We start from the raw sequence: 15,017 nt of genomic DNA, 5'->3' as shown, positions 1-15,017 counted from the left end.
TTGTAGCGCATCCGTATTTGACAAAAAGTGTAACTGTTGACATCTTAAGGTTTTGAAATTAAATGAACCTTTAAAATCTACACTTAAAACGAATTGGAATTTAGCGTCTTCCAATTAAAAAGATTCGCAGCATAAAAGCTCCCAACTAACGAGCATCCCAACCTAAAAGTTTTAGTATTCAAGCACCATTACCTTGTGTTGCTGTTGCCACTTGTTTCGGCTGCCATTCCTGGATTTTGTGTTTTAAGATCTCCATTTGTTTTAATATGCGTACGCACCAAACGTACCGAGTTATCCTCATCCGGATCTGATTCACTCAAACTGTAATCTGGCTCGGGTAGTGGAGGTGCACTATTAGGTGGAGATTTATAAAGTGCTTGTGGTTGGGCAATTTGTTGTTGGCTATCTGCGCCCGGGCGACCAGGTTGAGCGTATTGATTTGACGACGTACTATTAGTGGCAGCGTTTCCATTTCCACTGATCGTTACTGTTGTCACGTTATTAATTACGGAACCGGTTACGACGCTAGAGTTTATGTTGATCGTCGAGCTAGCATTTGACCGAAGTGAACCAGATTTGCAGAGCTACAAATAGAAGGAATAATACATGAAACACATTACAAAAATATGTATAATAATTGCTTAATTGTCTTGTGACAAAACATCATTACCTCCACATTGGAGTTCGTATTACTTCCATTACTACCACAAGAAGAGGCACTGTTGTTTCCAGCAGCCGATGTTGAACCCGTGAGTGATGGTGAAGTAGTAGCCCCAGCGACGTTAACCGTACGATAACCAACGTTTCGAATATCCTGAGGGGAAGCGTACAGTTTGGCATTCGATGCTGGCTTAAAACTGGACATAACTTCTGCTTCCTGCACTTGGGATTGAACTTTGGCTTTCTGGGCTATATGCTTCCGTAAGGCGGTAAGACATTCATACTCGGAGCCCCGAGAAACATCCACTTTTACAACTTGCCCCACTGGCGGAGGTGGAGGTGGATGGTTTGGTGGTGGAAGATTCAGTCTTTGCAGGGACATGTGCAGACTGTGCATATCGTCCTGAGATCGGTGCCCCTTGTGACCAACGGTGTTATACCACCCGTTAGCGTTGATTGCCAGCTGCGATCCAGTTCCGGAACTGCTCCCATAGTGCAACGATGAAGTTCCACCGTTCTGATTGGACGAAGACATTGATGCTAGATCAGGTGTACTGTGGAAGGTCCGTTTTAGATCCGAACCAACCTGGGGAATCGGTATAGGACGTCCTTTTAGCGTGCCCATTCCCGCTTTGGATGATTTTTTGCGCTTCATTTCAGCAACGCTGGCATACACGATCGGTCCCTTTTGTGGTGAAATCGGCGGTGTACCTGCACCACTGTCAAATCCAGTTGATTGGAATCTTGAGCTTGACATTAGCATAGAACAGCGGTTTGCATCAGCCCCTTGTTGACGTTGGAATAGCTCTTCCAATTCCGCGGCCGTTATTCGACTAGATGTTGGACGCGACTTGATACTAGCTGTACGAGGCTGAACGGGCGTACCCGGTCCTGTCTGTGTGGGTGTTCCAATAGCCGAGTGGCACTGTTGTTGTGCTTGCAACAGTTGAGTCTGTGCTTGATGAATCGATTCCGCAGAAGTTGATTTGGTCGCACTCAATAGTTCATCGTCGTCTGTACCTTTTTCCCCACCACCTTCTAAGCCCGCCACCATCGATTTTGCCCGTGCACGTCCTACGCTTAGTGTAGTCTTTGGGTCACGACGGGGAGGCATTGGCGCAGGTTGTTTACAGTTACTTCCCGGTGGGCCACTATTCATACGCCGGGGAAGCGTTGAACACTGCCGGGATGATATTGGAGTGCTCATGCCCGATCCGGAGGAATGTTGACTTCCTATCTCGGATGCTTCCAGCATCATAGAGTTTATAAGATTTTGTGATAGTGTAACAACCGTCATTGACACCAGCGAACCGGAATTGCGGATCAAATCAACCACGTGCTCATGTGATGCACATGTTACATCTTCACTGTTAATCTGGATCGTGTGTAAAGTAAACGTAAAATGGTAATTTGTATCCATCTTTTTACCCATAACCTCTAAAAACTTACGGCTAATAGGAAGTCTCCTGGCTTCAGACCAGCAATATCCGCTACACCTCCTGGGTCAACATCATCTAAATATTGCAATGCCGGACAACGTGGCGATGGTTTGAGCTGCATCAATGGCGAAGAAGCTTTTGCTCCACGAAGAATGAATCCGAAACCGCGTTTGGCACGATGTAGCACTACTGTCCGAGGTTCTCCAATAATACTAAAAACACAGAGGCCGCATTTTAATGAATGAAATCAGATCGTTTAGAATTGTTGAATGCTTACGATTTTTTCATTCTTGGTGCTGTTTGGCTGTTGTAATGAAGCTGAGTGTGTTGCTGCTGTTCAAACAAAGATGTCTGTTGTTGCTGTTGTTGCTGCTGCTGCTGTTGTTGCTGTTGTTGCTGTTGTTGCTGTTGTTGTTGCTGATGCAATTGTTGTTGTAGATCATGGCTGACTATTTCATTACTACTAGTATTTATCAGATAGTGATGGTGAGGTGTTGAGGTGGAAACGTTTATAATACTCTTCTGGCGAAACTGCACTTCTTGCACACAGCTGGCAGGAAAGAAACCCGTCTTATTTGTACCACGTACAAAACCTTCCAGTAAACCACAGTCGGTGGAACCGACCACTTCAATCACATCGCCTGGTTGTATGTGTATATGTCCTGAAAGCCCGGCATCGTATCCTTCCATGCAAACAACAGTTGTGCTTGGATGACCTATGGAGCAGGCAGCACTGTCAGAATTTGTTCCGACACCAGAAGAGTCGCTGATGATATCGCTTGTATCGCCCAGGCTTTTATCTGCAGTTAAAAAAGCAGAAACATTTTTTTTAAAGCTGGAGCAATAATCCAACTACGTCAATAGATATCATATTAAATGTTCGATACGTTGTTTCTTTTAAAACTTTTTGTTAAATGTATAGTGTATTGATGAATAAATGTGTGTTGCTACGGCTTTCAACTGGAAAACCGGTTCGAGAGTATGTCCAAAATTGATCGTTTTTATGAAGAGGCTAAAACAGGCAATGCAAAGTTGGTTGTAGAGTTTCGAAATGAATATTTCAAAGACAAAGAAATGCTTAAAATAATGTTAACTAATTATGCTAAATAGTTTTCAAAAAAATCTATAAAAGTCCATCTAAAACACTTCATGCAACATTAACAAACACTGATAGAAATGAGGACATGTAAGGAATTAGAATGCACGTAATAAATATGTGTAGTAAGAATAATACACCGGTGAAAATATTGCTTTCACATTCATGAAGTATCGTCTCCTCCATAGATAGTACTGCGCGAACGAACGTTTGAACATAACGGCGATTATATATGTATCTCACCTGCCGGCCACGAGAATATAAAATCGGATATCTCACAACCAAATTCCCAGTACGAAGAAAAACTTGCATTTTTTTCTTGTCGTTCAGAGTTTGTAGTTGAAATTAAGCGATCAAATAACCTTGTTATTATTATAGTTTTACCTGTTACGATACTGATGTCATCTTCATGGCTTCGATGGCTGGAACCCTCAGACAGGCTGGAACTAGCAGAACTGAATGGATGCTCGGACGGGCAGGGGGACGGTGGTCCACCATATATGCGAGATAACGTCGATCCCCAGCCTAACCCGGATCGACGCCTGGGATTATATCGTGGTGGTCCACGGAACGGGACTGCGAGTAGAAGTTAATTTATAAGATTTGATTTGACCAATGCTTCAAGATTAATAGCACTGGTTTCTTGCGCTGCTCAAGTTCAGGTATTACATTAATTGTTCCCCAGGCAAAATATCATCATCATCATGATTGCATTAAACAGTACTTAAAACATTCAAAACGTTCAACAAGAAATATTGTTATTTGAAATACCCAAAGGGTGAGTTATTCATTTAAACAACAATTGAACCGTCACGAAGTTAACAAAATTGCCTAACGTAATGAGGCAGGCTCTGTAATAGAGGTTGTTTGGTTAAAAAAGGGGCAATAATTCGGATTCTTAATGCAAAAAAGTCACCACGAAAAACAGGCACAGTATTACTTGCATATAACGTGAATGTAATACAAGTGGAAATGAAATACGACAAACAGATCTTTTACAGCTATTAAGATAATGTTATCTAAAGAAAATTACTCATAACAGTGTTATCAATGCAATTTGGGATTATACCGTTAATAAACAAAAATCCGATGTAAAATATCAGACGGTCAAATAGATCAAAATATCAAAATATATTACGGGCATACCCGGTACGCGGATTCGATCCACGGAAAACATATCTTTAGATTGTTTAGGAGAGTTTTTTTTAAGATTGTTAAAAATGCAGGATTCAATCATATTTTTAAGAACATATGCTATGGTACGAACAACACGGATCCACATAATGTAGGCCGTTCAGTGACAATTCAACCCCGTGTTCAATAACGTGTTCTTCTGTTTTCAAACCTATGGAAATACGCTATAAACACGTTAACAGTTATGTTTAGCGAGCCATATAAACAAATCTACCTACTTAAGCGTTCAAGTGATAACAATACATCAGCGCCAGAGAAAATGAAACAGATTTACTGCAAGTAGAATGGTTCAAGGTTCTCCTAAGCAGTTCACAATCGCCACAATCTGTGTTATCTTTGAGAGCCTTGATTTTGTTTGAACAGGGTTTGTTAGCATTAATGTGTATTAAACATTGTGGAAACTTTTTTCAAAGCAAGGTATTAACAACAGCTCGATCATTATTTTATTTTTCAATTGAATAAGCACATACAAGCTGAAAAGTGCAAATGTACTAAAGCATCAAATATTTATTATTTACGTATATCATAATTATTTTAAAATAATCTTTTAAACACACATTTTTTTTAAATCATGATTTTGTATCATAATTTCTTATATGTCTGTTGCTAGCAAATGATCTTGTATAATTAAAGAGTGCTTAATCTTCTAGTAGACGAGAAGTAATATTTATTTTAGATTCGGCACTGCAGCTGTTGTCATTTGTTAACCACAACACTTTAACCACATTGGAAACATTTGTTAAATTAATTTTCCATAGCATTGTGTAAGTGAGTCAATCATTGCTTAAAACATCGCATGGTTCGGTTATTTGGAACGAATATTTTGCATTAATCCACTTTTGAATTCAATGTCAACTTATCTTATTATAACGTAAAGATATTTAAAATAATCTACGCTAAACGTATAAAAGACAACAGTTAAAACACGGAACATCAACAACAAAAATGTAAAAGAGCATACAAAAAACAATTATTGTGGTTGGCATGTGTGCATAATGTGTAGTCTATTATCATTTCACACGTATTTTGTTTGTTTTTTTTTTATGAACATACATGGATCAAGCAACGCCTGCAAGCCAAACTGTTTTAGTTAGTGAATTTCTCAACTGGTAGAGAGAGGAACGTCTGTACTGATTGAACGCTTGCGCTAGACTCCTTCTTTATTCCTTGTTTCCTTCATTCGTCCCCTCAATACAATTCCCAAGCAGCAAATTCAAGTGACAGAAGGTCATATGTTTATACCGTACAAATTCATTACTCAACATAGCCGCCCCCCGTTGAAAGGTAGCTTTCAACCCTTATTACGAAACCTCTCTTTCTTCCTTCTGTCCGGGCAGTATGCAGATCTTGGTGATGGCTCTTCTGTAAATTCCATCCTTCGTTTTCACATCAACCACTCGAACCAAGCCGTCATCACCAGGATAAATCTTCAGCACTCGGCCGAAGCGCCATTTGAGAGGGGGAAGGTTGTCCTCCTTCAGCAGGACCATAGTGCCCTCCCGAACGTTGTCTCGCCTTGAAGTCCACCGGGTACGCGGATGCAAACCAGACAAGTAGTCTCGATTCCATCGCTTCCAAATCCGCCGAACATACTCCTGCAATTGTTGATAGCGGTCCAGGCGGTTGCCTGGAATCTCAGCATAAGATGGCTCAGGGACCGATGTAAGCGCCCGTTGAATCAAAATATGACCCGGTGTCAGAATTTCCAGGTCCTCTGGATCGTTGGAAAGTGCAGTTAACGGTCGCGAGTTCAAACAAGCCTCCACTTGAACTAAGATAGTTTCCAGGTCGTCTCGCCGCAAGATACTGGATCCTATCGTCGCCTTGAGATGCCGTTTAAGCGACTCAACTGCGGCCTCCCAGATCCCACCGAAATGGGGTGACCGCGGAGGGATGAAGTTGAAGGTGATCCCTTCCGTTCCGCAGTAAGTTGTAACAGCATCCTGATGTTGTTGTTTCTGGAACAGCTCATACATCTCCTTGAGCGCTCGATCAGCTCCCCGGAAATTTTTGGCGTTGTCGCACTGGATTACGGATGGTTTACCGCGACGAGCTATGAAACGCTTCAATGTAGAAATGAAGGCTGGAGTAGACAAATCGGCAATAAGCTCCACATGTACTGCTTTGATCACAAGACAGACGAAAACAGCAACATAGCATTTGATTGGAGCAGCCTTCTTGTTGGTTTGTCTATAGAATAATGGACCACACAGATCCACACCAGTGTTGTAGAATGGGAGAACTGGGTTTACGCGTTCGCTGGGCAAATCTCCCATGATTTGCTCTGCCGTTGTTGGTTTGGATCGGAAACAACTTACACACTCATATACGACCTTTCGTGCCAGGTTGCGTACGCGAAGGGGCCAGAATCTCTCACGCAGGCTAGCTATGAGCTCTTGTTGTCCCGCATGCAGATATTGTCGATGATAAGAACGCGCAATCAGTAGGGTCAATGGGTGAGAAAACGCTAAAATTATCGGATGTTTGCGTTCATACGAAACAGGCGCGTTTCGCAAACGACCACCCACACGTAGGATACCCTCTTTCAGAATAGGTGTTAGCGTTTTCAGTTTTGAGTTCGGCTTGACCGCTCCAGTTTGACGAACATCCCGAAGCTCCTCAGCAAAGGTTTCTTGTTGGGCCAGACGAACGAGCGTTAGAGACGCTGACACTAATTCATCTATTTTTAGAAACCCCTTTCGTAGATTTCCGCGGTGTGTCGGTTGACAATTGTACATGAATCGCAGCAGATATGCCGTAAGTCGCACCAATTTTTCGTAAGATGAAGAAAGATCGAATAGAAAATTTGGCGGTACCTGTTGAGATGTGGCTACAATCGATCGCTCTTCCAAATCTTCCGAGGAAATTTCAGTATTGGGTTTGTTCGTAGGCCAAGCTTGACTTGGAAGATGCAACCATGAGGGCCCTTGCCACCAAAGTTGGGAATCCATGAGCTGCAAAGGCATCATTCCCCTGGAAATAATGTCAGCTGGATTGTGCTCGCTGGCCACATAACTCCAAGGCATCTTGTAGGTTTGGTGCTGGATTTCCGCAACTCGGTTCGCAACGAACTGTTTCCAACGGGAAGGACTGCTTGAAAGCCAATGAAGAACTATCGTTGAATCAACCCAGAAGTTGATTTTAAGCTCCAATTTCACCCCTTGCTTCACCTTCTGCCATAAGTGTGATAGTAACAACGCTCCCGACAACTCGAGCCGTGGAAGGGACACGTTTTTCTTCCGTTTGGTATTAGGTATCGGTGCCACCTTTGACTTAGCACATAACAACCGTACTGAGACTTGGCCATCGGACGATTCTGCTCGTATGTAGATACAGGCGCCATAAGCCCGTAGGGAAGCATCACTAAATCCGTGAGCTTCAATTCGCACTGTTCCACCAATTGCTCGTCGTGGAATTGTCAAGCTAGTCAGATCAGCGAGTTGTTCTCTGAAGCGCAACCAGAATTGTTGCCGTTCAGACTCCAAAGGTTCATCCCAGGTATTTTCGTTCTTCCAGAGCTCCTGCATGAAACACTTTGCTACTACAATGACTGGTCCTAACAGTCCAAGAGGATCGAACAACTTAGCTGAGTCTGATAACGCAATGCGTTTGGTGATGATTTCTGATTCCTTCCAACCAGGCACACTAAACCCTAGCTGGTCCGATGATGGCATCCATCTTAAACCCAAAGCCTTGATGGATGTGCTGCGATCGATGTTCAAAACATCTCCCTCGATTTGTAGTTCAGCTGGTATTTGCTCCAGTAACTCAGACGAGTTTGAAGCCCATTTGCGCAGGTGAAATCCTGCCGATTGTAGAAGCTGATTTATTTCGCTGCAAATAATCCGGCCATCTTCAACAGATTCCACACCGGTGATCATGTCATCCATGTAAAAATCTTGCTCGAGGACCTTGGATGCCCTGGGATATCTTGTTTCTCCTTCCTTAGCCAACGCTTGCAGACAACGGGTGGCCAAGTAAGGTGCGCAGGCTGTGCCGTACGTAACGGTTTTCAGCTGATAGATGCGAATTCTATCATCAGCAGATTCTTTCCACAGGATGCGTTGAAGTGGACGATCGGATTCCTTCACCCAAATTTGGCGATACATTTTTTCAATGTCAGCCAAAATCGCAAATCTGGGTACTCTAAATCGGAGTAACAACGACAAAAGATCATCTTGCACTGAAGGTCCCACCATCAGTGCATCGTTGAGGGATACCCCTGTATCAGTAGAACTGGATGCATCAAATACGACTCTTAGCTTAGTCGTGAGGCTGTCGGGTCTTACTACACAATGATGCGGCATGTAATATGTCTTTCCAATGTCATGGCGGTCAGATGGAATTTCTTCCATGTGTCCTAGATCGAGATACTCCTGTAGGAATTTAGAATATTCCTGCTTCAATTTCGAGTCGATATTTAATCGCCTACAGAGCGATTGTAGCCGCCGTGATGCAGCTTCATAAGAGTCACCTAGTTGATTAAGCCTTTCAGTACGCGTTGGTAAGGCTACCACGAAACGGCCTTCGTGGTCTCGTGAAGTTGTTTGTACAAATGCTGCCTCACACTCAGCTTCCTCGACGGATAACATCGCAGGGGAGTAGCAGCCTTCCAGTTCCCAAAACCGGCTTAGTTGGTCATTCAGCGTCATGACGTTGAGCACTAAGGAAGAGTGTGTTAGACCTTGGCTTACCTGACCTGAGACAATCCAACCCAGCTCCGTGTTTTGCAGTAGTAGTTTTGGGCTATTCAACCGAAGAATGTTACCCAAAAGTAGATCGTTGTAACCTTCTCGCCCAATAAGTAGATCAATTGGCCCTGGCTCATAGAAATGAGGATCCGCCAACGTCACTCCCTTCGGTAGGTTCAATCCTTCCGGATTGACTGCATGTGCTGGCTGGTCCCACGTCACTTCTCGCAGCACATGGAACTTCCAGCTTGCCTTGAAGGTAGAGCAGTGAGAGTGGATAGCAAGGCTCACAGAATGATGAGACGAATGCTGTGCCTTCCCTATTCCACCAAGCAGATGATGCTCGTTCCTCTTCTGGACTCTCAACAGCTGTACCAATCGTTCCGTAACAATGTTGATCTGTGAACCTCCATCCAGTAAAGCTCGAGCCCAGATACGTGTTCCGTCAACATTCACTACTTGTACCATTGCTGTTGGTAACAGGATTATTTTTTCGAAATTGTTGCGCGCACAATGTTGAACAATAGAAGCCGGTGTAGCTGCTTCTGCATTTGATGTAGACGGCAGTGATGACGCTGATGCTAATGACGACTGATCAATTGGAGAATTCGGTTTGTGAAGCATCGTATGATGATTTCGCTGACATACACGGCAAGATCCGGACGAACAATCCTTTCGCTGATGACCCGCCGACAAACAGTTAAAACACAACTGTCCGTTCCTCACTAGCTCGTGTCGCTTTTCCACAGATGCATTTCGAAACACTTCGCACAGGTACGCAGCATGTGAAGCCCTTTTGCAGAATGAACAAACCTTTGTGGCTGGCTTAACCACGCTGTACACTTCGTTGCGGGTTTTCATTCTGCCTCCAGCTGTTGTTGCTTCACTTGTTCGATTCCTGCCTGGAGCCATGGCTTGCAAAACAGTTGCGTGGCTGCGAAGGAATTTCATGATCTCGTCATACGTGGGAACATTGGTTGAGCTATGATGTATTTCCCATTGTTTAAGTGTGGCCAGGTCTAATTTAGAGCAGACCATGTGAGCTAAGAGCACGCTCCATCCTTCCGTGGCCACTCCCATTCTAGTCGTCATTTTAACACCACGCTCAAAACTGTCAATTAAAGAAATCAGTGATTCGTATGATTCCTTTTTCATGTGTGGTATCGCAAATAATCCATCAAGATATCGTTTCACCACTAGCTTTTTGTTTTCGAATCGCGATTTCAATACTTCCCAGGCAACAGAATAATTTGCGTCGGTGATTTCGATGTCTCCTACTACGTTAAGAGCATCCTTTTGAAGAGAGCCTTTTAAGTATCGTAGCTTGTCTACGTCGGCTAAATTCTTATTGCGATCAATAAGACTGAGAAAGGCATCTCGAAACGGTAACCAATCTTCCATCTTTCCATCAAAAGTTGGCAAGCGCATTTCGGGAAGTTTTGTGTGTGGCATGGTATCGCGTGTTGGTGTGGAAACTACACTTGATGACAAGTTTCTTTCAATTGCCAATGAAAGCTCAAAATGGCGGTTCTCGAAAGAGGCGTACTCTTCTTCTTCTTGTTCGAACTGTGCATTGGAAGAAGAAACCAAATTGTTGGTGTGCCATGTTTCATATTCCGTGGATAGCATCGACAAGCGTGACGCACATCCTTTCAGAAAAGCGGCATCCGCTCTTGTTGCATGCTGTAGTGCTTGATCAATGCGGTCCAGCCTTTGGTCGAAATGCTGACGCATTCGCTTTCTTTTCTCCGCCAGCATTGCTGCTGTTGGAAAAGTAGGACTTGAATTTACTGATTCAAAACCTGCAAACTCACTCTCCGAAGCTTCTCTTGCCACGGCTGCCCTCAGTATTGGATTGGCTTGGACATGATCGCTGTCTGATGCAGCTTGCACATGTGATACACGATGCGATGCGTCTTGTTCCTCAAACGCCGCCGACGTCGTTGGAACTGGTGAACCAGGCATTTTCACTTGTAACAAAAAACACTTTTCACAACACTGAATGTTCGTAAAATAGTTCAATTTGTTCCGTACTCTACCCGTAGAATTAGTTCAAACCACGCGGTTTTATTGTTCGCACACTCACGCACACACCCGGATTAACACACGCGGAACTTTGCTTTACCCGAGAAGAGAGAATTGTTCACTCGCGCACACGCTCACTCCGTTTGAATAACGCGCGCGAACCTTTATCTTAACCCGAAAAGAGAGAATTGTTCACTCGCGCACACGCTCACTCCGTTTGAATAACGCGCGCGAACCTTTATCTTAACCCGAAAAGAGAGAATTGTTCACTCGCGCACACGCTCACTCCGTTTGAATAACGCGCGCGAACCGTATTGTTCACAATACGTTTGTTAGCACCGACCACGTTTTCCACGAATTAAAACGTTCGATATGCCTTAAGCAGGGAACTTGCCTCCTTGCACTGAAAACACTTCTTGCGTATTCGAACGACTGATGATCGATCACAAGCAAAAAGATACCGTACCGACCGCGTTTCCACAGATTGAAAACGTTCGATGTACGTGTATAGGGAACTTGCTCACCTACACTTGAAACATACAACTTTGAATTCAATGTTCACTAACACTTGAACAATGTATTGTTCAACAAGCGTCCAAAAGACTGAGGCTTGACCGTCAGAAACAATAACTGGCACCGACCACGTTTCCACGTATTGAAAACGTTCGATATGCTTTGTACAGGAACTTGCAAACCTGCACTGGTAATTTCTTGTGAATTCGAACGGCAGCGGTTCGACGACACACACTAATGTATCGCACCGACCACGTTTCCACAGATTGAAAACGCTCGATGTGCGTGTGTAGGTAACTTGCGCACCTACACTGGAACAAACGATACCACCAACGACGTTCCACGAATTGGAAGTCAGGTACTCGGTTTGTGGGGACACTTGCACTCCCGCACTGAAGCTACACAACACTTCTCACCGAAAACGTTCTACACTTTGAACGCTCGATGCACCAAATGTTGCGTATCTGGACTTCACAATTAAGCCACTTGTGAAGTGCACGATCTAACGCATGCGTATGCTCAAGTATGAGCCTGTCCGAACGCGCACAGCTATTTTACACGCACACTGAATGTCCTAGTGTCCAACTCACACTGTTACACTCGCGCGAACAATACACTGCCGTTATGCACACTTCCTCAATCTCTCTACGAGTATCGAAACAGCAAACGCACAATACACTGCCACTAATGCACCCGTGTGCAACGAATTGTCGTTATCTCGATAGCCAATTCTATCCGGTTCTACGAAGGACCATAATGTTTTAGTTATTGAATTTCTCAACTGGTAGAGAGAGGAACGTCTGTACTGATTGAACGCTTGCGCTAGACTCCTTCTTTATTCCTTGTTTCCTTCATTCGTCCCCTCAATACAATTCCCAAGCAGCAAATTCAAGTGACAGAAGGTCATATGTTTATACCGTACAAATTCATTACTCAACACAAACAAATAAATTAAACAGCAAGCTACTTCTTAATATGAAAATATTAACAAACAGTATTAATAGCTCGATCATTTTTTGATGATTACAATATAATAACAAAGAATCGAGACCATATGGAAACAAATATTTCGTTTTAATCAAAATCAAAGTTTAATCTAAACATAACTGGTTTTAAAACACAAAAAAAAATTAGACAAAAGCCTACAGACATATATTGATATCAATAGACCTTTTTCTAGTCATTGTATTATCAAAATCGCAACGAAATGCAACAAAAATCTAATGCAGATCGTCATGAAATAAGTTCAGTATTATCCAAAACTAGTAATGCACTAAATTCATCGAAAATATTCTATAGTTGATTCAATTTTAACCAAAAAACAATCATGATGAAACATGTCAATAGCATTCAAAAGAATGATGATGATGACGAAGTCGATGATGTAGATGTTGATAATGATAGGAGCGTAGGAGGGTCGAGCAGAACAAGAAACAAGTACTATCAAAACAAGTAAAGAAGAAATGAATTATGTTAAGATGAACTAGAAAATGCATCAACAGTTTGCACGAAATAAACAAATAATTTGCACTTAGGATAGATGGTGAAATGTGTGCAATGTGCAATGTGTTGGTTGTAGTGTTTGAAATGAAGAAAGCTTGTAACATATGTATTTTACAGAAAAATACATGCGTCTTTAATAGGAACGCCTAGCGAGTTGGGCAGAGTTTCTGGTTAGCATTTCCTATTTAAATTAATTCTTTAAACAGTATTTATGTGTCTTAGGTTGTATTATGTTATATTTTCTTGTTATTTTGCTTTCGTCTTTATTTTAATACCACTTACCAATATCCTCGTTTTTGTAATTTTGAATCATTTCTGCCAGCTCTAGATTACCGGCAATAACGGCAACCTAAGAAATGTAATAAGATACATAGGAAAACATTATATGGTTAGTAAAGATTTTTAAGAAGAACATAAGAAATTATTAAACATTGTAAACCTAAAACGCACAAACAAAATACACACTCTAATACTAAATAATAAAAAAAAACATAACAAAATGATCTAATCACTAGTCTAGAAGACATTTTATATACAAGAGACTACCAATAAAAGATAATTCAATTTTGTAAATATTATATTTTAAAATAATAAAGATAAATGCTAATTTACGGTCTCGTTTCAAAAGACAATATAATCAAATGAGAAACATATTGTTTCATTACATGATGATCTTAACATATTCTAATCTACAATGCTAACTTCTTTGGGTTTGCTGATATTCTACAAACACATTAATTATTTTAACTCCAAAATGTACAAATCAGCAGGGCATGCATTTTTAACTACTTTTAAATTATAAAGTAAAGTGATAGTATACCTGGTACGGCGTCTGGTTGGCATAGTTTAATGCGCCTCGGTTGGCACCACGAAAAAGTAGCATTCTAGCACAAGCCTCCTGATTGTTAACAGCGCATACATGCAGCGGCGTATTGCCGGAAGCGTTTTGACCATCCATATCCGCACCGTAGAACAATAAATGCTCTAAATGATGAACTAACCCGTTCCGACAAGCCTACTCTCACGCAAACGCAATATCACACGCGCCACAATCATTAAGAGTAATGAAAAGGTGAAGGTCAAGTGTTGAACAGGATTTGGTAAGAATGGGAATAATTAGAGGGAAATAAGTAGTTCATCGTATTGTTTTATAGGAATAATGTTGCTCCCGAGAAACGTTTAGTTGATTGTGGTGCAAACATTGTTCAGTGTTTGTTTTACAACAATGTCGACGAAAGTAAGGAATCGTAACAGTTGAAGGTAGATTGTGAAAGTAGTTGCAAAGTATGTGTTTGAGTGATGTATTTTTTTAATCAGATGTAAGAATAAGCAGAGAGAAAGAAAAGAGAAGAAAAAAGAGCATCATTAGATAATGGAACAAAAACAATACAAGAAACTAAAGAATTTTGACTAAGTTGCTTTCAACGTAGTTTGCCGAAAGCAATGGCAGATTATACATATTTTGAGGACTCTTTTTTCTTGGAGAAGGAAAACATTATTAAACCATCATAGAATACATCCTTAGAGAGTTTTTTTTTATTATTTTTAAGAGCGATTTTAATAAATCTTTCAACTCATCACTGTTTCATTTAACCCCTCATTTGAGTAAATACCACAAATAAAAATAAAGGTATGAAACATGACAAAAACATGAGATACAGTGATTATTTGGATTCATTTTCATAGCCGAAGACACATTTCGACTACGAATCTCGAGTGTACGACGAGTGATACATTTTTTTATAAGTTTAAAAGTTCCTTCTCATTTTCCCATTAAGAATCCTTATGCCCAATCACCAACAAATCAGTTAAAAGATCAAAACAATACTAATACAAATTACAGACCCCAGACTACAATTAAATGCTACCATAATTTGCATGGTAGTATCTTTTTTC

The 15,017-nt window shown here is 41.6% G+C and overlaps 2 protein-coding genes across 11 annotated transcripts in view; both read right to left on the bottom strand.

Moving 5' to 3' along the window:
• Positions 1–15,017, bottom strand: part of LOC121600552 — a 51,297-nt gene that overhangs the window by 2,945 nt on the left and 33,335 nt on the right. For 4 of the 9 annotated variants that reach the window (XM_041929239.1, XM_041929240.1, XM_041929245.1 and 1 more), the window contains 7 exons: positions 13,942–14,136; positions 13,404–13,470; positions 3,580–3,771; positions 2,377–2,899; positions 2,110–2,311; positions 671–2,035; positions 193–584 (listed from right to left, as the gene is read on the bottom strand). In XM_041929239.1, the coding sequence (XP_041785173.1) occupies positions 193–584; positions 671–2,035; positions 2,110–2,311; positions 2,377–2,899; positions 3,580–3,771; positions 13,404–13,470; positions 13,942–14,136 (2,936 nt within the window). The remainder of the gene's footprint in view (positions 1–192; positions 585–670; positions 2,036–2,109; positions 2,312–2,376; positions 2,900–3,579; positions 3,772–13,403; positions 13,471–13,941; positions 14,137–15,017) is intronic. The other 5 variants (XM_041929241.1, XM_041929243.1, XM_041929242.1 and 2 more) reach the window with 3 other exon arrangements.
• LOC121600551 lies at positions 5,524–12,241 on the bottom strand. 2 transcript variants are annotated; one of them, XM_041929237.1, is made up of 2 exons: positions 11,416–12,241; positions 5,524–11,341 (listed from the first exon to the last, which is right to left on the bottom strand). In XM_041929237.1, the coding sequence occupies exon 2, from the start codon at positions 11,043–11,045 to the stop codon at positions 5,691–5,693; it is 5,355 nt and encodes a 1,784-aa protein (XP_041785171.1). In that variant the 5' UTR covers positions 11,046–11,341; positions 11,416–12,241; the 3' UTR covers positions 5,524–5,690. The 2 variants fall into 2 exon arrangements, with proteins under 2 accessions (XP_041785171.1, XP_041785172.1); XM_041929238.1 differs by lacking the exon at positions 11,416–12,241 and having other exon boundaries at positions 5,524–8,765; positions 8,864–8,954.

This window comes from Anopheles merus, chromosome 3L, assembly GCF_017562075.2.
Source record: "Anopheles merus strain MAF chromosome 3L, AmerM5.1, whole genome shotgun sequence".
Taxonomy (NCBI): domain Eukaryota; kingdom Metazoa; phylum Arthropoda; class Insecta; order Diptera; family Culicidae; genus Anopheles; species Anopheles merus.
Note: the sequence above shows the minus strand (reverse complement) of the source record. Positions and strands in the feature narration are given on the sequence as shown.

Excerpts from the sequence above, each read along its gene's own strand:
- LOC121600551 (XM_041929237.1), bottom strand. The coding sequence starts at position 11,045 with ATGCCTGGTTCACCAGTTCCAACGACGTCGGCGGCGTTTGAGGAACAA.